The following is a 22,016-nucleotide window of genomic DNA, read 5'->3' on the forward strand; positions in this document are numbered from 1 at the left end:
TTAAAGACCGATTTAGAAAGCGAGTTGCAGATTCCGGGAAAAATGGATGCTGCGAACGAAAATGGAAAGTCGAAGCAACAGAAATTAACACAATTCTTTAGAAAAGAAAGTGGACAGAATAATGTAAGCTCAGGAAATGACCAAATGTTAGGTTCGCGATCCGAAGACGTCTAAAATAGTGCAGACGTGAATGCAGAATCGGAAACGTCTACCTGTCAAGTCTCAAGGTTTCGCCTTGAGTCTCACGGTTTTTGACATGGAATGACGGTCTCATGCTGACTAAGTAATTTCTCACGCATTTATTCAAAAAAAAAAGTATTGTTTGGATTTAATAAAATGTCGTATAATTACTACTGAGACGGTAGTGGTTTCTAACCTAAATTCCACATGTACCGAAAACTGTTTAACGGTGGTAATGTATCATTATCACTACGCCACCGGTGTCTTTGTAAACAAAAAAATCGCCTGCAAAATGTCAGCAAGTGGCTCACCAGCGAAAAAAAAAATTCAAGCAAAAAAAGGGCTAATTTCAGACAAAAAAATCTTAATTTTGCTCAGGAAATAGCCCCAAAACGCACCACAGACGATCTAGAATCCAAAAATTTTCAGGTGGGTTATGCCCCCGGACCCCCCTAGATTTGGCGACTAAGTTTTTTTCCTTAGCGCCAACCTAGGCTTTAATAGAAGTTATGAGCATTTTTCAAAACCTAAACGCTGACCCTATGTTCAAGGTCAAAGGGGTCAAAATTTGTGTGTGTATGGGAAGGCACACATGCATATCAAATATGAATGTTACATCTGAAGCGACATAGAAGTTATGAGCATTTTTTCGAAACCTAAATGCAAAGTGTGACGGATAGACAGACGGACAGTGCGATCACTATATGCCCTCCTTTGGGGGCATAAAAATGTGTTTCACATTGTTTTGGTAAATTAGTAATGTACAAACATGTAGTTAAAAGAACAGAATCATCAATTATAAAGTTATTGATTATAAAGTGTTGCTGGCATATTTGATGCATTCATCTAGCTATAAGAAGGTCCCTGTTTTATCCCCACTGGCACCAAGTGAGGGTTCTCAAAATCTTTAAACAATATGAATAACTACATATAGGGTCGAGAGCCTTGTTGATATGGGGGCTAAACACCTGAAATCAAAGCGACCCAGGTTAAAGGCCGAGGCAAAATAAATAAACCAGAGGCCGCATGAGCCTGCTATACTCTGAACAAGTATTGTTTCTTCTCAGAAAACTTGCTTAAGTGTCTTACTAAGCTTTAGACTTTGAGTTTCAGTGCAATCTATCTAAAATAAATTGGTCAAATTAAATAATAATTTGTAAAAAATAAACATTCTGCACAAATTCAATTATTTACTTTACCTGTGTGCATGAATCATTTCAGTCTTGATGGTTAGTGATCTACCGTATTTTACCATGCATAGCGCGCAGTTTTTTACCTTCAAATTTCAAAATAAAAATTCAGTGCGCGTAATACATTGACACAACGCTTTCCTGGTTGCTAAATTGCAAAAGATCCATTTCGTAATCGTAAAGCTTCACAATTGCCGCCATTTTTTTTATTGTAGAAAACTACACCCTATAATGTTATAGACTGAAGGGGCTGTTGTCGAAACAACAAAAAGCGGGAAAGGGTAGGCATGAACGGGGTAGTAACAGTTTTGACAAAAATTAAAAGATGAAAAAATGTCATTGTTGGTGTTTTCACACTTCTTCATTCATTGTTCATTAAAAAAAATCGAGGTATATCAATTCCCGCGTTATCGCGGTATTGTTTGTTTAAGATTTTGTTGTCATGAAAACTCGTTGATTTACAACGCAAAACGTCTTATTTGAACTGACGCTAATTATTTCAATCATATTTCTCAACTTCGCTTTTGCTTTATTTTGATAATTTAATCCAAATTTTACTGTTAGCAATTCCGAAAATTTGCACTCTATGTGAATTGACAGTTTGACGTCATCAAAGGAAAGCCGCTTCCTGTCTGAAGCAATAAAGCGACAAGTTTCTCGCCGACAAAATTGGCTTCCTTTGTCTAGCAATCAACATGCCGAACTAATCGTGTGTTTGTTCCTCAATGGCAATCGTCCAATTAAATAATAGCACGTGCAAAGCTCCGCCTTCGAACCTTTTGCAGAGAACGGAGGTGGAGTTAAACGGTTAATTGAGCAAGTGTTATACGTTAGTTGAGTTCCAATTTGCCGAAATTTCTCGGCCCTAAGCATTGAAACGACAAATACATTTATCAATGATTTTCCGATCTCTGCATTAATATGCTACCGTGCGAGTATACTACGTAGGTTACAAACCAAAAATAGAGATATAGACTCATTTTAGTTTCTTTCAATAGAGACAAACAAATGATATTTGGCTAATGGCTTTAAGCCGATAACACCAACTGTATGGAATTGAGCGTTCGGGTGTATTGTTTGTCTCACTATAAATACCGATCAACTAGACGCAGTGACGGCGCGAAATACCGGGTCAAACTGGATTAAATCGGGAGCATCTCTTAATGGGGAAATATTTAAGTCGATGAAAAATAAAATGGGATCCACGGACGATTTGCGTAAAATTGGACATTGCGATGTTGCGGGTCAGCAGAAGACTATGTCATACGATGTTGTGAGCGGCAGGTAATGAAAATGTTACGCTGTTCAAATGTGAGGAATAGGTAATAGTGGTTCGAATTAAACGCGCAGGGATCTTGAAAAAACACGCGCAGTGCGCGACAATAAGGACATATATACGGTGTTCTCGAGAGAATAATCTTAAAAATTGTCGAAAATATAGTGCTTTGCAACCCATGCTCCTGATCGTATAAACGCTCCCTACTTTAAAACAAAACATTAAGCACCCGAAAAACTCAGATTAAATGATTGCGCAATATAAGAATGGCGGCCATTTTCGGCCCAATTTTCAGGTTTTTGATCTTGAATTGTTTTTTTTCTCCATTTTGGCTTTAAAAAATCACATGCGCGTTATACATGGGAGCGCGCTATACATGGTAAAATACGGTATGTCAAAAGCACCATAGCTATGAAACACTTGTATTTTGAATATTGCAATGTTCCACAGAAATGATGCTGATGATAATTCTACATGATGATGAATTACTAGATATATTTTTAAATTCCATTTCCACCAACAATTCGGTTATTCCACTACCAGTTCAAATGCTTCGTACACAGTTGAAAATAACACTATTCCACTCAACAACCGTGACACATGTACTCAATTTTTCAACTTTTCGCAATTAAAATTGTCTCCTACTGTTATTGTTGTTGTTGTACTTTTGAAAGTAGTTCGAAAGATGGCGACCATTAACCCAGAGATTGATTTATGAAATAAATCGTCTGCTAATCCAGAGTGACAGCAAATGCCAATCTCTTGCATGACGGTTACATTACATTCACCTCTGTATTGGGCTCAGAACGGACTATTGTTATGAAAGCGTCGCATTCATGTCATGATCATTCCAAGCGTTCATCATTTAGCTTACAGTATAATAAACAATATCTTGCACGATGGTTACATTGCATTCACTGCATTAAAGAAAACCATCTCATACCATGATACCTTATATCAGTCTTAATTCATTATTATAAAATTGATATGGTTTGTTGATGTTAAGAAACCAACATACATACACACGTCGAAGCAATTCCTAACGTCACTCAATAAAAATTATGTTCAATTGTTTACATTTGTGAAGTGCGTGGAATGATTCGATCTGCTTAAATGGGCAATAAAATAGTTCCAAAGAGTTGCATTAAAACTCGCAAGTTTTTGCACGATTTATTGTAAATGTAAAAGTCATATTTCTTAATTAAATGCATGCGATCTTAAATATCCACTCAAATTTACATTGAATGCGTTTGTTTGGTTTTACCTTTAGGCAAAATGGCAGGCTGAGCCTTACGCAGAGGTGTGTGTGAGAGCAAGGAACGACAATTCTGCGTGGAGATTTAGCAAATGCTTGAGTGACGTTGACTTGAAGTTATAGTTTTAATTGAGCGCCTGGACAAGTCAGAACCGGGATAAAATGTTTGCCGTATATAATTTGCTACTGGAAGTTTTACGCACGTTCGAAAATTTCGAATTCGTGTTTTATTTTTTCAATGCGTAACTTTATGCAAAGATTTTAGATCTAAATCGTTATGTAAGACATTTCATTCGTTTTTACGCCTTTACGCATGTTATCTGGAGCACTGCAGCCGCCTATTCGAATGGGTCCAGTAGCTCACATCATTAAAAGACATGAAAAGCAGACTTTGTCAGCTGTATGGTAATGAGGGAACCTATACAAACTGCTCAAGGGCTCTTATCTGATTTTGGGGAAAGGGCCTGGCCTTTTTTTAGGGGAAAAAATCGCGCGAAATGCTGGATTTTGGGGAAAAAAATCACGCGAAACGCCAGATTTTGGGGAAAATAAGGAAAGTCTTAAATAATCAATTTAACATATTTTACTGTTTATAAAACAAATTCAAGGCAACAGATAATTTAATTATGCAATATTCTATTTTCTACACTGGATCAGATTAACTTGTGTATTTACAATGTAATGTTTAAAAAGAAAAAGAATATGTCTTTTTTTTGGGGGGGGGAATGAAATCTGGGGGAAAATATACCTGCTTAGGGGAAAAAAAATCCGAGGGGAAAGGGCCGATATTCGGCGGGTCACAAAGAAGGAAAAAAAAACCTGCTGCTTGACATATGCAATATTTCTACTGAAAAAACATTATTCATGATCTTGTTTTTTTCGGCTTGCTTAATTATAGATACATGTATAGCAATTGAAAGTAATGTATGGTAATGCTCGTTAGTGATGTGCCTTCTAATCTTAAGGTCTTATAAGTCTTTAGCGACATTTTCTGTACTTTTCAGATTAGATTAAAGAAAAACATCACAATAGAGCTACTAGTATATCAATAGACATAATAATATCCAACTGATATGGAACGATATAGTAGTTCAACTTCTAGTACTACAAATGGGCTGAGGATAGTAAGGTTTTTGTTGCTTGGTACTTGTCTGTATGATTTTAAATATATCTGAATAGTATAATATATACATATACATTATTATTATTATTATTATTATTATTATTATACAGCATTGCAGTTTACCTCTATATTTTTCAAAAGGTCAGATAGCTTAATTGGTAGAGCAACCCAGGCCGGTATCATTAGATGGCTCATGATTGGTTTCGGGTTCGAATCCGGATCTGACCTTCGTAGACCAAGTAAACTTGTGGTTGCAAGGCTAGCAACTGATAGTGTGACAATCTGTTTTGGGCGGTGTTTGGGGCAAACAGTTCAGTTCATCAGGTCACATGAAACCCTTTAATATGACCCGTATGTTGTTTAATTGCTGATTAACATAATAATTAAAAGTTCATTTCCTTATTTTGTATACCAGTCTTTGCGAACTCCACGTTCTTCTGCTAGTAAATGCCTTTAATAATTTAATTCAAATATCATCTTTAGTAATTTTTTTTGTTAGTTTCTTCTATTTAACATTAATTGAGCTCGCTTTGAGGCTTTGCCTTAATTCATATAGTTATTGTAATAATAATAATTATTATTCTTATTATTTTTGTCCATGTTTTCATAATAAGTTAATGATTAATTATTTCATCATAAAAATAATTATATTTTCATTATCATCATTATTATTGTAACATTGAATTTGTATATGCATGTGTTTCTGGCGCTTATTTGCGTCACTGCCTGTTTTACGTCATGACGTCATTTCCTGTTTGATTGTTTTTTGACGTCAGTATACAACTGTTTTGTTGATAAATAGAAAGAAATTGTAGCTACTGTAATTTGTAAAAACAAACTTTGAAAAAGCCTATTTAGGCGAAATATATCAGAAAATTGTAAAACTTGTTCTGTGTAAATTTCTACTTTCCCTACTGGATACAAAACTGAGTATTATTATTATTTTAATTATAATTAATAATGATATCATTATTATTATTATTATTTTTAGCTCATCTATTTTTTGAAAAAAAATTATGAGCTATTATCATCACCTTGGCGTCAGCGTCGCCGTTGGCATTGGCGTCCGGTTAAGTTTTGCGTTTAGGTCCACTTTTCTCAGAAAGTATCAATGCTATTGCATTCAAACTTGCAACACTTACTTACTATCATGAGGGGACTGGGCAGGCAAAGTAAGATAACTCTGGCGTGCATTTTGACAGAATTATGTGCCCTTTTTATACTTAGAAAATTGAAAATTTTGGTTAAGTTTTGCGTTTAGGTCCACTTTTCTCAGTGAGTATCAATGCTATTGCATTCAAACTTGTTACACTTACTTACTATCATGAGGGGACTGGGCAGGCAAAGTTAGATAACTCTGGCATGCATTTTGACAGAATTATGTGCCCTTTTTATACTTAGAAAATTGAAAATTTTGGTTAAGTTTTGTGTTTAGGTCCATTTTATTCCTTAAGCATCAAAGCTATTGCTTTCATACTTGCAACACTTACTAACTTTCATAAGGGGACTGTGCAGGCAAAGTAATGTAACTCTGACTGGCATTTTGACAGAATTATGTGCCCTTTTTATACTTAGAAAAATTGAAAATTTGATTAAGTTTTGTGTTTAGGTCCACTTTATTCCTACAGTATCAAAGCTATTGCTTTCATACTTGCAACACTTATTAACTATCATAAGGGGACCGTGCAGGCAAAGTTATGTAACTCTGACTGGCATTTGGACGGAATTATGGGCCCTTTATACTTAGAAAATTGAAAATTTGGTTAAGATTTATGTTTTGGTCCACTTTACCCCTAAAGTATCATAGATATTGCTTTCATACTTGGAACACTCAAAAACTATCATAAGGGTACAGTAAAAGGACAAGTTGCATAACTCTGATTGTCATTGTTACGGAATTATGGCCCTTTTTTGACTTAGTAACTTTTAATATATGGTTAAATTTTGTGTTTCGATCCACTTTACTTCTTAAGTATCAAGGCTATTGCTTTAAGACTTCAAATACTTTCATGCTATCATGAGGTTACTGTACCTGGCAAGTTGAATTTTACCTTGACCTTTGAATCACCTTGACTCTCAAGGTCAAATTATTAAATTTTGCTAAAATTGCCATAACTTCTTTATTTATGATTAGATTTGATTGACACTTTGACGAAACTACTCTTACCTGACATACCACAATAGACTCCACCCAAACCGTCCCCCGTGCCCTCAACCCTCCCCCCCACCCCCCCCTTTTTTTTTTTTCTAAGATCATCTCACAAATGACCACCACACCCAAAAAATTCCCCCCCCCAATCGCCCTTCCCCCCACCCCCCTGAGAGTCCCTTCACCTTTAAAAAGATAATAGATGAGCGGTCTGCACCCGCAAGGCGGTGCTCTTGTTATAATTATTGTTATTATAATTTTCATTCACATAATTATTTATTATAATTATTTTCGCATTGCAAAAAAATCTCATGGAAAAAAAATCCCATTGGAAATAAAAATCCCATAGGAAAACAAATACCATGGGATTTTGTATTTTTTTCAAACGCGAGTAAACGCATTTACATGTAAATCGTGTCAATTGTTGATCATTTGATAAAATATAGTGTTTCTGGAAGTCTAAATGCCTCAAAATAATGAAAAATCCCATGGGATTTTTTCCCATTTCAAAAAATTATTTTTTATTACTAAAAAATATAAGGTTTTGTAACTGCAACATTTACATATCACATAATGCATGTCGGTTATGTGTTTGTCAACTAGGCTCGTGAAATCGGGAAAGCTGTGCGTCACTCTTCTGTAATGAAAGTCACAGACGTGGAGCTCCAAGACTACTTCACAACACTGTCCAACCTGCTGAGTGATTCACGATATCTAAGTGGAGATAGCGATGCCCAAAATGCTGTTATGAAATTAGAAGAGGTAAAATGATAATGTTATGTCATGTCAACTTGCAAGTTTCCTTGCATAGTGTATAAGAAAGATAATAGAAGACATTGGTTCAGGAATTAATCACAATTTTACAACTCAAATGAAACAGATTACAATAAAGCACCATCGTTTTGAGTTTATATTAGTGGTTAGGCCCATCTCTCTCATGGGAAGCCTTTGTGTTCCCTTTTTGTTTGTCATTCGTACAGGGTTTTGTGTTGTGCATTTAAACTATAAATCCTAATAGCCACTTTCAGTAATCAATTTTGTGAACATTTTTCAGAATAGTAAGGGGAGATTGGAAAAGCGAGCTCGGCTCGAATCAATTGTTTGTTGCAAAAACAAGCATATGCTCCGGTGGATTAGCAGCTATTGGAGTAGGGCATTAATTAACGGTGCATGATTGTCTAAGGTGTTATATTATTAGACATAGGCCACAAACGTTTATCATGAGATTACAATTGCAGACATATTAGTGCGGTCTTACAATTGCCTGATCTAAAAAAAATGGGAATTCAATGTTTCGCTCAAAATCTTGGATTTGACGATGTAACGTCTGGTCTGATAAATTGCCAGTGGCATACACAATTTATGCCGATTGTTAGATGCAAAAAAAGCATATATATCCCCACTACTTTTGCATCCTTAAGTACCTCACACCGAGTGGGAGGCATTAACCCTTAGGCAAAAAAAATGGGTTCGTTTCGGGTTTCCAGACCATGTTTCCCGAATTAGCGCTGACCCTCAACTTTTTATTGGGGTCGCCAAAATAATTAAAAAAAATAAATCGTTCATTTTCGTTCATATCAGATGTAATATCAAGCAAACAAAGTATATATATACATGTATTTCTTATAATAAGCTTTAGTAGCCTTCCATTCTTGTACCCGAAAGACAAAAAAAAAAATCCCTATAACCTGCTGACCCTGATTTTTTTGCAAGGAGATTCCAAACGGACCTATTTTTGTTTGGCCTTACACTTATCCGTCAGTCGTTATATACAAACGAAAGTCTTGAAGTTTTTAATTGGAAATCCTCTTTAAATACTGCATGGATCTCGCTCAAACTTTTACAGATAAAGGTTCTTAATCTGGAAATAATCTTTAAGACAGGAATTTTAGATGCAACTAGTTTTGGCAGAGTTTTGGCCCTTTGTCTGTGTTTAGCTACTCTGTGCATGAAGTGTTCAAGGTGAGATATTGTGATCACGCTTTTGTCAGGTGTCCGTTAAGATGTGCGGTGTGCATTGACAACATTTAGCTCATTACAACCTAAGAGGCCATTTTTTTTCCAATTTTGATGAAACTTTGACATTTGTTTTTAATAAAATCTAATTAGTTCAAAAAGTAGGTCACCAAGTCAATCTTACAAAACCACTGTAGAGGCCAAATATATGACTAAATAAAGATGAAATTATGTATGTTTATTTAGACAATGTCTAGGCAGAGTTCAAATATGGATCAATTACATCCACAAGCTAGGCCTCTTACAGAAACCTTGATACTGCTCTAGAGACCATATTAATGGCTCAATCTTTATGAAACTTGGTTGTAACGTTTTTCTTGACAATATCTAGACGAATCAAAATCAGACTTAAATCGTTATCATATGAAGGTTTACAAAGCATAACATTTACCTTGCATACTGCTGGATATGAAATATAATATATATGAAATATAAAGTACAAAAAGGACATTACTTAAGTGATATTAAAGATAAAGTAACCACTTCACAATGTTAAGTTCTGTAATATTATTTGCAATGCCAGTGCTATTTTGTGTATAACTATCAAGTTATCTCGATTGATATTATAAATTGCAAAGTAAAATTTGTACCAACAAAGCTCATTTAAAATCAACAAGAACCGTGTTATTCTTAGTTGTCTTGAGATTGAATATATATAAGCGCTACAATTTTCTTTTACAGTTGAAAAAAGATACCTTACTATTGACTACGCCGGAGATGATGTGTCTCCTGGAGGCTGTTGATTCAACTTTGAAGAAACACTTGAAAGATGTTGCCAAAGATGTTGTTGATGAATCAGTGAATGACCTCAGAGTAAACGCAGCATTTTGTATTGATGAAATTAAAGGCTATAAGAATACATATAAGGAAGAGCTCGCAAAAGAGGCAGAATTGCATAAACAAGATTTTGATAAAAACGCAAAAAAAAGCATGAACTATTATAATGAAGTGACTGTCTTGGGCAAAAGAGACTTTGATGGGAACGCAGTCAAACACACGCAAGCCTTTGATGACAACTCAGAAAAACGCAAGCAGGAGTATGATGAACACACAGTCACACGCACGCAAGCCTTTGAGGAGAACGCAGAAAAACGCACGCAGGAGTATGATGAACACACAGTCTCATGCAAGCAAGCCTTTGAGGAGAACGCAGAAAAACGCACGCAGGAGTATGATGAACACACAGTCTCACGCACGCAAGCCTTTGATGAGAACGCAGAAAAACGCACGCAGGAGTATGATGAACTCACAGTCTCACGGAAAAAAGACTTTGATGATAATGCAGACAAACGCATGCAGGATTTTGATGAGATCGCAGAAAAACGCTTGAGGGACATTAATGAGCAGCGTGGAAGAAATACTACTTTCACTGAAACTTCCTACAAACAGTCCAGTAAAGGTATAACTAAATTATAAGCATGCAATTATACAATTTGAAACAACTTTTTTAACATAAATACTAACTTTTAGAACCACTGTGCTTCAAATAAATGGAATGCCCTTGATCATTTAGATCATATGCATTTAGATCAAATGCTGAGGTACAATCGACACAAGTATACAACATTTGGAATGGATACAAGTAAATAAACGAGAATACTTTTTGTAACACTAGTATGATTACAATGTCCATACATACCCTAAAACCAACATATTAATCCAGCTTAGCTTGTTATGAGAAAACTTACACGATTTAATGTCATTGTACAATGGATATTACTTATGCATAAGCGATTCAAAAATCATCATGAACACTTGGTAGTTAGCTGCGATTTCGATATTTAGTACATTGCCACTAATTTCATTGGAAATTAAAATCACATACACTAGTGGTGTGGAGGTTATAAGTACAGACTGCAAGCAATTTTGGGATTCTTTATGTGTTTTTTCCCCATAAAACTAGTGTTATGTAACTTATTTCAATCATTATTGGCAATGGGCTGTAAATGTTGCTGAAAGTCGGCCAAAATTAAATTCTTTGTTTTGGGCAAGGTCTGAAAACATTTAGTAGGTTAGGCTCTGCGTTTGTTTTTTTCCTCCGCTATTAGTGAAACAATCTTGAATGTTTTTCCTGGTATGATTTCATGATTACCCTGATATTAGAAATCTATTACACAAAAGTTAAATAAGTTATTATACGCCCGTTTTTCAAAACGGGATGTATAATAGTTTCACCCTTAGCGGGCGTTGGCGGCGTCAACAGCAGTGTCCGCTCTCTTACTCAAATAGTTTTCATTGGATCTTCACCAAACTAGGTCAAAAGTTGTATGTAGACAAAATCTAGGTCAAGTTCGAATATGGGTTATGCCGGGTCAAAAACTAGGTCACAGGGTCACTTAGTGCATTTCAAGGATTAAGCATGGTGTCCGCTCTCTAATTGAAGTAGTTTTCATCCGATCTTCACCAAACTTGGTCAGAAGTTGTATCTAGACAATATCTAGGTCAGGTTGTAATATGGGTCATGCTGGGTCAAAAACTAGGTCACGGGGTCACTTTGTGCATCTCAAGGATTAAGCATGGTGTCCGCTTTCTAATTGAAGTACTTTTAATCCGATCTTCACCAAATTTGGCCAGAAGTTGTGTCTAAATGATATCTAGGTCAAGTTCAAATATGGGTCATTCCGGGTCAAAAACTAGGTCCCATGGTCCCTTCGTGCATTTCAAGCATTTCGCATGGTGTCCGTTCTCTAATTGAATTATTAGTTTTCATCCAATCTTCACCAAATTTGGTCAGAAGTTGTGTCTAGATGATATCTTGGTAAACTTCAAATATGTGCTGCTTAATTTTAAAAAATATATATCATTTTGCCACTCAAATGGTAAAGTTATCAAGTTGTTCAAAACCTTCAAACGGGCGTATCTTCTGACAGTTTGACACTCTTGTATTTCCTATGCTTTAAAGAATTTCAAGGAATTCTGAGAGTATTGTCAAAATAGTAGTGAATATCATTACTTTACCTGTTGACCCAGATTTGAACACATATAACCTAGATGTTAGCTTGTCTATTCAACAATAGGTAAGAGTCCTTCTACTCAGCCAAATGTAGGCGTCCGCCTAATGCTCAGATTATAGACTGTTATTGATTGTTCTGGTGCTCTTTGGACGATTAGGAGATAGATAAACATTATCTGTACTGGTAAGTGATACTCTGTGGTCAGCTCAGGTCACGATTAGACTCCACATAACTGAGTAGTTCTCTGTACATATCTTTGCAGAAGGAAATGGTTTGACTTTGAGGCTCATATAAATTATTTGTCAGTGATGTTTCAAAATAAATACTGATAACTACTCAGTTGATATGCAACAAGCCATTTTTAGCCCACCTGAGCACAACGTGCTCATGGTGAGCTTTTGTGATCGCCTTTTGTCCGTCATCTGTCGTCCATCGTCCATTATTTGTTTGATGTCAACATTTGCCTTATTAACACTCTAGAGGCCACATTTATTGTCCAATCTTCATAAAATTTGGTCAGAAGATTGGTCTCATTAAAAACTTGGATGAGTTTGAAAATGGTTATGTTTGCTTGAAAAACATGGCTGCCAAGGGGTGGGGCATTTTTATGTCCCCCACTATAGTAGTGGGGGACATATTGTTTTTGCCCTGTCTGTTGGTCTGTTGGTTGGTTGGTTTGCGCCAACTTTTACATTTTGCACTAACTTTTGCTATATTGAATATAGCAGCTTGATATTTGGCATGCATGTGTATCTCATGGAGCTGCACATATTGAGTGGTGAAAGGTCAAGGTCATCCTTCAAGGTCAGAGGTCAAATATATGTGTCCAAAATCGCTCATTTTATGAATACTTTTGCAATATTGAAGATAGCAACTTGATATTTGGCATGCATGTGTATGTCATGGAGCTGCACATTTTGAGTGGTGAAAGGTCAAGGTCATCCTTCAAGGTCAGAGGTCAAATATATATGGCCCAAATCGCTTATTTTATGAATACTTTTGCGATATTGAAGATAGCAACTTGATATTTGACATGCATGTGTAACTTATGGAGCTGCACATTTTGAGTGGTGAAAAGTCAAGGTCAAGGTCATCCTTTAAGGTCAGAGGTCAAATATATGTTTCCCAAATCGCTAATTTTATTAATACTTTTGCAATATTGAAGATAGCAACTTGATATTTGGCATGAATATGTATCTCATGGAGCTGCACATTTTGAGTGGTGAAAGGTCAAGGTCATCCTTCTAGGTCAAATATATGGGTCAAAATTGCTCATGTTATGTAACTTCTGCAATATTGAAGCTAGCAATTTTATATTTGACATGCATGTGTATCTCATGGAGCTGCACATTTTGAGTGGTTAAAAGGGTCAAGGTCAAGGTCATCCTTCAAGGTCAAGGTCATCCTTCAAGGTCAAACGTCATATAGGGAGACATTGTGTTTCACAAACACATCTTGTTTCTTATATGGCTATACATTGTATATGGCTATAGTAAAATCTTGTTAACACTCTAGAGGCCACATGAATGGCTTTAGTAAAACCTTGGTAACACTCTAGAGGCCACATTTATTGTCCAATCTTCATGAAATATGGTCAGAAGATTGGTCTTAATGATATCTTGGATGAGTTCGAAAATAGTAATGTTTGCTTGAAAAACATGGCTGCCAAGGGGCGGGGAATGTTTCCTTGTATGGCTTTAGTAAAATCTTGTTAACACTCTAGAGGCCACATTTATTGTCCAATCTTCATGAAACTTGGTCAGAAAATTCATCCCAATAATATCTTGAAAGATTTAAAAAATGACGTCCTTTGGTTGAAAAACATGGCCGCCAGGGGGAGGGGCATTTTTGCGTATATAGCTATTGTAAAATCTTGTTAACACTCTAGAGGCCACATTTATTTTCCGATCTTCACCAAACTTGGTCAGAAGATTTTGCCCCAATCATATCTTGTTATCTCAGGTGAGCGACTTTGGGCCTTTCAGGCCCTCTTGTTCATTTTTTAGCTCGACTATTTTCCAAATAGTCCTTTGTACATTTATACTACTGTCTTTAATGTTTTCGTTGGTGCCCAATTAATTTTCTTGTTAAGGTTAACATACAAATAATAATAATAATATATTTCTTCTGGTGGGGGCACATTGCAATTTCAAAACTCTGACCTGTAATTTAGCAAAATAATCCCCCTTTTTTCTATTTATAATGTTTCTGAAGATGAATGTGCTACTTTTCCAAATTACTGATTCTACTACAGGTACTAAATTTGAACTTGACAAATATATTTTCGGGGACGTTGAGCGAGGTTACTGACAAAGTTTCATAACACTTTCCTGCAATTTTGCAAATTTGTGCCTCGCTATATTCTTTGAAATAAACGTACAGCTTTGCCATATCACTGTTTCTACTACCGGTCTTCATTTGAAACTTCACAAATGTGTTCTGGGTCATTGTGTAAGATCCATTATCAAGTTCAATAACTCTGACCTGCAATTTAGCTGAATGATGTCCTCTTTTTGTGCATGGAAATTATGTTATTTAAAGGAGAAGACATATGCATATCACTGTAAGACAGGCTTTCATAGAAAAAACTGTACGCATGGGCCCTGGGTCATTGTGTGAGGTCACTTTCAAAGGTCTGATTGAAATTTGCTGAATTATGCCCTCTTTTTGTCCCCCCTCCCTCCAAAGGCAGAGGGATATAGAATTGTCTGTTCGTCAATGTGTCCGTCCGTGTGTCAAACTGTTCAGGGCTTTTTCTCAGAAACTATCTTAGATTACAACAAGAAACTTCGTGTGTGTATAGATATCAATGAGAAGCGCCACGCACAAGAACCTTAACCCTACACTTACTTAAATACGAGAATTGCCCTGTGTTTTTGTATGGTGTAACTTTTCAAGGCTAAATCTCCTAAACCGTATAAGACTTTAACATGAAACTTCATGGGTGTATTTATATAAATGAGGATAAGAACCATGTTTAAGAACCATAACCCCACACGTTCTTAAATAAAAGTTATTGTCCTTTGTTGTTTTTATTGATCTAACTTTTCAGTGCTATATCTCAGATATAATAAAGATTTCAACATAAAACGTTATGGCTGTGCAGAAATCAACGGGAAGAAGGCACAAGAATTATAAAAAAGTTTTCATTTTAGTTGAAACAACATATTTTTTTAAATAAAGCAACAGATAAGGCCGGGGTTCTAGGGGGCCGCCAAGGCCCCCAATGGGTCCAGGTCAACGCCCTGGTAGGGGGTTCATGAATATGAATATGCAACTTTGGCTAATAGATATCATTGCTCTGGCTGAAATTCATGATTGACAAAAAAAAAGGAAATAAGACAGGAGATCCGAGAAGAAAACAATATTATTTTCTTTCTATTAAAATTAATTTTACCTGATGAGAACTTCATCTCACATTTACATCTTGCAAAAGTCAGAGTCACAATCACTGTAACTGCTGCTATAATCATCCTCTAAGTTAAATGTCTTAATAACGGCAGTAAGAAAAGTCATAACAATCGTGAAGAAGCCGATCTAAACAGCACAAAAAAGATAACAAGAACCAAAACAAATATAACAGATAGTTATTGAACAATAACTAACAATATAAACAGGAAGAAAAATCAACTGTGTCATTTTCTTTCTAACCAGATTTAGCTTTAAATCCAAAATATAAAGGGTTAATTTTTCTTTTCTTTTCACGATCAGACTCCATGCTGAATTAACAATGGTTTCTGTTACAATGCTTCTGATTGGCTCTTTCGTTTTAGACCGACGAATCGTCAATGATGTTCTATAAAACGGTGCGGTGTGAAATAACTAAATTTATTTCACTATCTGATAAAAAACAACCAATTTTTCGAGATTTTCAACCGGTGTTATGGATCGCCAATCGGTTTATAATGAAAACACTGCATAACCCTTCACTTTCATAATTGTGAGTTAATGCCCTTTGTTGTTTTTGTATTATACACTACACGATTTCAACATAAAACTTCAGGGGTGTATAGATAACATTGAGGAAAATTGCAATGCATAAAAATAATTACCCTATCAAGGGATTTACACCCATCCATACACAATGTTTATTTGGAAGGCTTGGGGTCATGTTGTAAGGTCATGAACCAAGTTCTTTAACTCTGACATGCAATTTGACATAATTATCCTCCTGATTTAGTTACAAGTGTGGTATACATGCAACTTCACCATATCATTGTTTCTTCTACAGGTATTAAATTGAAACTTCACACTTGCTATAGGTCATTGTGCAAAGACAATGACCAAGTTCCAGAAATCTGTATTACAATTTAGCCGAATTACGCCCCATTTTGTAATAAGAAAATGCTGATTAACGTTTGAGTGGAACCACTCTATATTTTCTACAGATATATTAAAACAATACGTATGTGTTCAGAATCCTCATGAATTTTCACTGAATAAGACCTCTAATTTTGACGATCCTTTAAACATGATTATGCCCCCTTTTGTACTTGAAAACGTCAGGTAAAGGTTTGAGTGCATGTTAAAATGCAGCCTATAGTTTGCACGAAAGAAATACTTCTCTATGAAACTTCTACACATATTTAATTAAACTCTCAAATGTCGTAGTGGTCTAAAGCAGATTCCCATTACACTGACCTGCGTTTTAGCAGAATTGTGCACCTTATTGTACTTTTTGAACAAGTGAGATAAACCGATGCATGCAATAACTCCTACATGTATCTCTTGATGACATGCAGATCTAGCAAAGAAATAATTTGGGGCGTGTTGGGTCAATGTCACTGTAGTATGTTATTATCCCCCGCCAGAGGCGGAGGGATATTGTTTTGGCGTTGTCCGTCCGTCTTGGAAGTTCTTTGGTGGATTTCATTTAAACTTGGTATGAGTATATATATGCATAAGAGAATGATGCACGCCAAATGGCATTGTACACCATCTATTAAAAACAGACTTATGGCCCTTTGTATCTTGAAAAAATGCTTTTTAGTGTCCGGAGCCATATCTTGGAAGTTTTTGGCGGATTTCATTGAAACTTGGTATGAGTATATATATGCATAAGAGGATGATGCACGCCAAATGGCATTGTACACCATCTGTTAAAAACAGACTTATGGCCCTTTGTATCTTGAAAAATGCTTTTTACTATAGGCACTTTTGTGTCCGGAGCCATATCTTGGAAGCGCTTTGGCATATTTCATTTAAACTTGGTATGAGTATCCCTCTGAAAATTGAGCGTATGTAAACGTTGAATGTTTTTGTGGAAAACGCACGACTTATTAATTCACCTGAATAAATTGTGAAGGCTTAAGAACCTTCCTTTGTCTTATTTTTGTGTTATTGTCCTCCGTGTTTCCATCTATAATTATGTTCATCCGTCCAATTTGCACCCATTCTCAAACAAAGCATATGTTGCGGGGGATACCTTGGGCCTTTCAGGCCCTCTTGTTTAACATAGATTAACAATATTCCTTATACCTTACGTAATGCTGAAGACATTGTGCTGATTTTTTTTGTTGCATTTGGTGCATTTGGGTCAACGTTATTGTTCTGAAAAATAGAAACTTGTTTTCCTCTGAATACATTAATAGAAGATAAAGGTATTGCGCTGGTATTTTGTGTGAATGTAGGTAAGATAAAGATCTTGCTTTAAAGGTTTAATTTAACAATTATTTTTTTAATAATTGAAAAACACTTTCTTTGTCACATTTCTTGTTTTAATAAATAAGTGTAATACTTTAGGTTTACGTACATGTATACTAATTAACTACTGCAGATTAAATATGTTTATGTGATCATTTCATTGGATTACTTACAGGAAATGTAGATTATACTATCCAAGCGGAAGAATAGTAGAGTCTTCGGAAAGCTAATGTTTTGTACTGGAAGTCCTACTGTTCAAAGAACAATTTTTCTTACTGAGATAAATGATACAGAGTTATAAGCATCTAAAACATACAACTTACCAACATGCGCAGTAAATGATACCATGTAATTAACATATAATACATACAACTTACCAACATACGCAGTAAATGATACCATGTAATTAACATATAATACATACAACTTACCAATATACGCAGTAAATGATACACAAAAATAAACATCTAATACATGCAACTTACCAACATACGCAGTAAATGATACAGAGTAATAAACATCTAATACATACAACTTACCAACATACGCAGTAAATCATACAGAGTAATGAACATCTAATACATACAACTTACCAACATACGCGGTAAATTATACAGAGTAATTAAGATCTAATATATACCACTTTTCAACATACGCGGTAAATGATACAATGTTATTAATATATAATATGTACTACTTCTCAACATACGCGGTAAATAATACAGAGTCATTAATATCTAATATGTACTACTTTTCAACATACGCGGTAAATGATACAGAGTAATTAATATCTTATATATGCCACTTCTCAACATACGCGGTAAATGAAACAATGTAATTAATATATAATATGTACTACTTTTCAACATACGCGGTAAATAATACAGAGTCATAAATATATAATATGGACTACTTCTCAACATACGCAGTAAATGATACAGAGTAATAAACATCTAATACATACAACTTACCAACATACGCGGTAAATCATACAGAGTAATAAACATCTAATACATACAACCTACCAACATCCGCGGTAAATTATACAGAGTAATAAACATCTTATACATACAACTTACCAACATACGCGGTAAATTATACAGAGTAATGAACATCTTATACATACAACTTACCAACATACGCGGTAAATTATACAGAGTAATTAAGACCTAATATATACCACTTCTCAACATATGCGGTAAATGATACAATGTAATTAATAAAAAATATGTACTACTTTTCAACATACGCGGTAAATGATACAGAGTAATTCATATTTAATATGTACTCCTTCTCAACATACGCGGTAAATAATACAGAGTAATTAGTAACTTATATATGCCACTTCTCAACATGCGCGGTAAATGATACAGAGTAATTATTATCTAATAGGTACTACTTCTCAACATACGCGGTAAATGATACAATGTAATTAATATCTAATATGTACTACTTCTCAACATACGCGGTAAATGATACAGAGTGATAAACACTGATACGTAAAACATAATATAGCATTAAAAAATGTCTAGGAACAGGCCTTTTTGTGGCCTATCTACGGACTCAATCCCAACCCGAAATTGCAAAGAAAATATCCCAATGTGATTTTTTCTCACTTTCCCCAAAAAAATCATTTGTTTATATTTTTTAATAGAAACTCTGAAGTTCGTAAAGATTTTTTTAAATTTCATCTTACAAATTATATAAGTTTAAATTATATAGTTTTATTCTCCTAATTGAATTATTATAAAGAGTTAACTTATATTAAAATAGGTTTTTGCCCAAATCATTAAACTTTTCTTGCGAAAAAAATTCCTAATCATGAAATTTCATATTACGCAAAATGGCCAGACAAAAACATGATACAATAGTAACGACTTTTGTCAAAATATTGTATAGCATAACTTCCATGACAACTTAGTATGCATTTTATCGCACACATGATGCGCATGTGTATGAACACTGACCCAAATCTCTGTTAAACTAAATCAAAACTATTGTTGTTGCTAAATACCTTTTTTGTTAAGGAATACCTGTTGTTGCCAGTGTAGTTCCGAACCCCAACTTATATATTGTATATATCTACATATTTATCTAAGGTGCATGTTTTATATCGCAACTACAATGGTATTAATCATGTCTAGATCACATTACACATTCCGATTATAAGGATGTGGCTTAACACACTTTATATTAATATACTGTATACAGGCCTGTGCACTGCGCAACATTAGAACAAAACAGATCTATAATAGTTAAACCAGCTTTTATAAATGTAGTTGTATTTGTATGAGCATGTAAATAGACTGATGGTATTCACTGTGAACTTTACATAGCTCTAATGTAAGCTCACAGGAAAAGGTTTATAACTCTGTTCTTCAATTATGCATAATTATAAACACTTTCAACTGAGAAAATCACGATAAAGTATACAGTGCAAAACCTTTATATCAACGTATTGATGTGGACTTATTATATACAAAATACTATTTGATAAATTCCGAGGGTAATATGAATGCATTGTGTCGAAATTTTGTGCACACAAAGGTAACATTTCAAAAGTTACGTTCACATAATCTGTATAAATTAATATTTAAAAGTGATTACAGTTTTTTTCAAAGTTAGGGCTGCTATAGGGCCCCATTCCTAATGGTTTAGGTTTGCCTGCAAGATTTATATATCTTTGTTGATACTACTGTATACAAACCTGTGCACTGCCCAACATGGGGACATAACACAGCTTTAATGGTTAAACCAGCTTTAATAAAATTTATTAATATTTGTACAAAAATGTCTTACGTATTTAATAATGAATAATACAATTATGAACAGTCTTCTGTTTTTATACGCCCGTATAAAATACGGGACGTATTATGTGAAACCCCTTGGCGGCGGGCGGAAGGCATCACTTTGTCCGGACTCTAATTCAAATTGTATTCATCCGATCTTCACCAAACTTGGTCAGCAGTTGCATCTAGTTGATATCTAGGCCAAGTTCGAATATGGGTCATGCCGGGTCAAAAACTAGGTCATAGGGTCAATAAGTGCATTTTCAAAGGGGCCACTTTGTCCGGACTCTATTTCAAATTGTATTCATCCGATCTTCACCAAACTTGGTCAGCAGTTGCATCTAGTTGATATATAGGCCAAGTTCGAATATGGGTCATGCCGGGTCAAAAACTAGGTCATAGGGTCAATTAGTGCATTTTCAACGGCGCCACTTTGTCCGGACTCTAATTCAAATTGTATTCATCCGATCTTCACCAAACTTGGTCAGCAGTTGCATCTAGTTGATATCTAGGCCAAGTTCGAATATGGGTCATGCCGGGTCAAAAACTAGGTCATAGGGTCAATAAGTGCATTTTCAAAGGGGCCACTTTGTCCGGACTCTATTTCAAATTGTATTCATCCGATCTTCACCAAACTTGGTCAGCAGTTGCATCTAGTTGATATATAGGCCAAGTTCGAATATGGGTCATGCCGGGTCAAAAACTAGGTCATAGGGTCAATTAGTGCATTTTCAACGGCGCCACTTTGTCCGGACTCTAATTCAAATTGTATTCATCCGATCTTCACCAAACTTGGTCAGTAGTTGCATCTAGTTGATATCTAGGTCAAGTCCGAATATGGGTCATGCTGGGTTAAAAACTAGGTCACTGGGTCACTTAGTGCATTTCAAGGATTTAGCATGGTGTCCGCTCTCTAATTGAAGTATTTTTCATCCGATCTTCACCGAATTCGGTCAGAAGTTGTGTCTAAATGATATCTAGGTCAAGAACAAATATGTGTCTTGGCGGGTCAAAAAATAGGTCACAAGGTCACTTATTGAATTTCAAGCGTTTAGCATGGTGTCCGCTCTCTACTTGAAGTAGTTTTCATCTGATCTTCACTGAATTTGGTCAGAAGTTGAGTCTAAATGATATCTAGGTCAAGAACAAATATGGGTCTTGCTGGGTCAAAAACTAGGTCACTTAATGCATTTCAAGCATTTAGCATGGTGTCCGCTCTCTAATTGAAGTAGTTTTCATCCTGTCTTTACCAAATTTGGTCAGAAGTTGTGTCTAATTGATATCTAGGTCAAGTTCAAATATGTGCTGCTTAATTTTCAAAAATATATCATTTTGCCACTCAAATGGTAAAGCTATCAAGTTGTCCAAAACCTTCAAACGGGCGTATCTTGTGACAGTTTGGCACTCTTGTTTTTAATGTATACCAAATATGTTCCCATTT

The 22,016-nt window shown here is 35.3% G+C and overlaps 1 protein-coding gene and 1 long non-coding RNA gene across 3 annotated transcripts in view; both read left to right on the top strand.

Moving 5' to 3' along the window:
• The window catches only part of LOC127841392 (uncharacterized), a 605,785-nt gene that overhangs the window by 202,113 nt on the left and 381,656 nt on the right, over positions 1–22,016 (top strand). The window contains exon 3 of one of the 2 annotated variants that reach the window (XM_052370211.1): positions 7,777–7,935. The exons of the other annotated variant lie outside the window; for it this stretch is intronic. Within the exon in view, the coding sequence (XP_052226171.1) occupies positions 7,777–7,935 (159 nt within the window). The remainder of the gene's footprint in view (positions 1–7,776; positions 7,936–22,016) is intronic. 2 annotated transcript variants of the gene reach the window in all.
• Positions 20,624–21,883, top strand: LOC127841401 (uncharacterized). Its single transcript, XR_008030959.1, has 2 exons — positions 20,624–20,814; positions 20,971–21,883. It is a non-coding gene; the product is annotated as an uncharacterized LOC127841401 (long non-coding RNA).

This window comes from Dreissena polymorpha, chromosome 8, assembly GCF_020536995.1.
Source record: "Dreissena polymorpha isolate Duluth1 chromosome 8, UMN_Dpol_1.0, whole genome shotgun sequence".
NCBI classification, from domain to species: Eukaryota; Metazoa; Mollusca; class Bivalvia; order Myida; family Dreissenidae; genus Dreissena; species Dreissena polymorpha.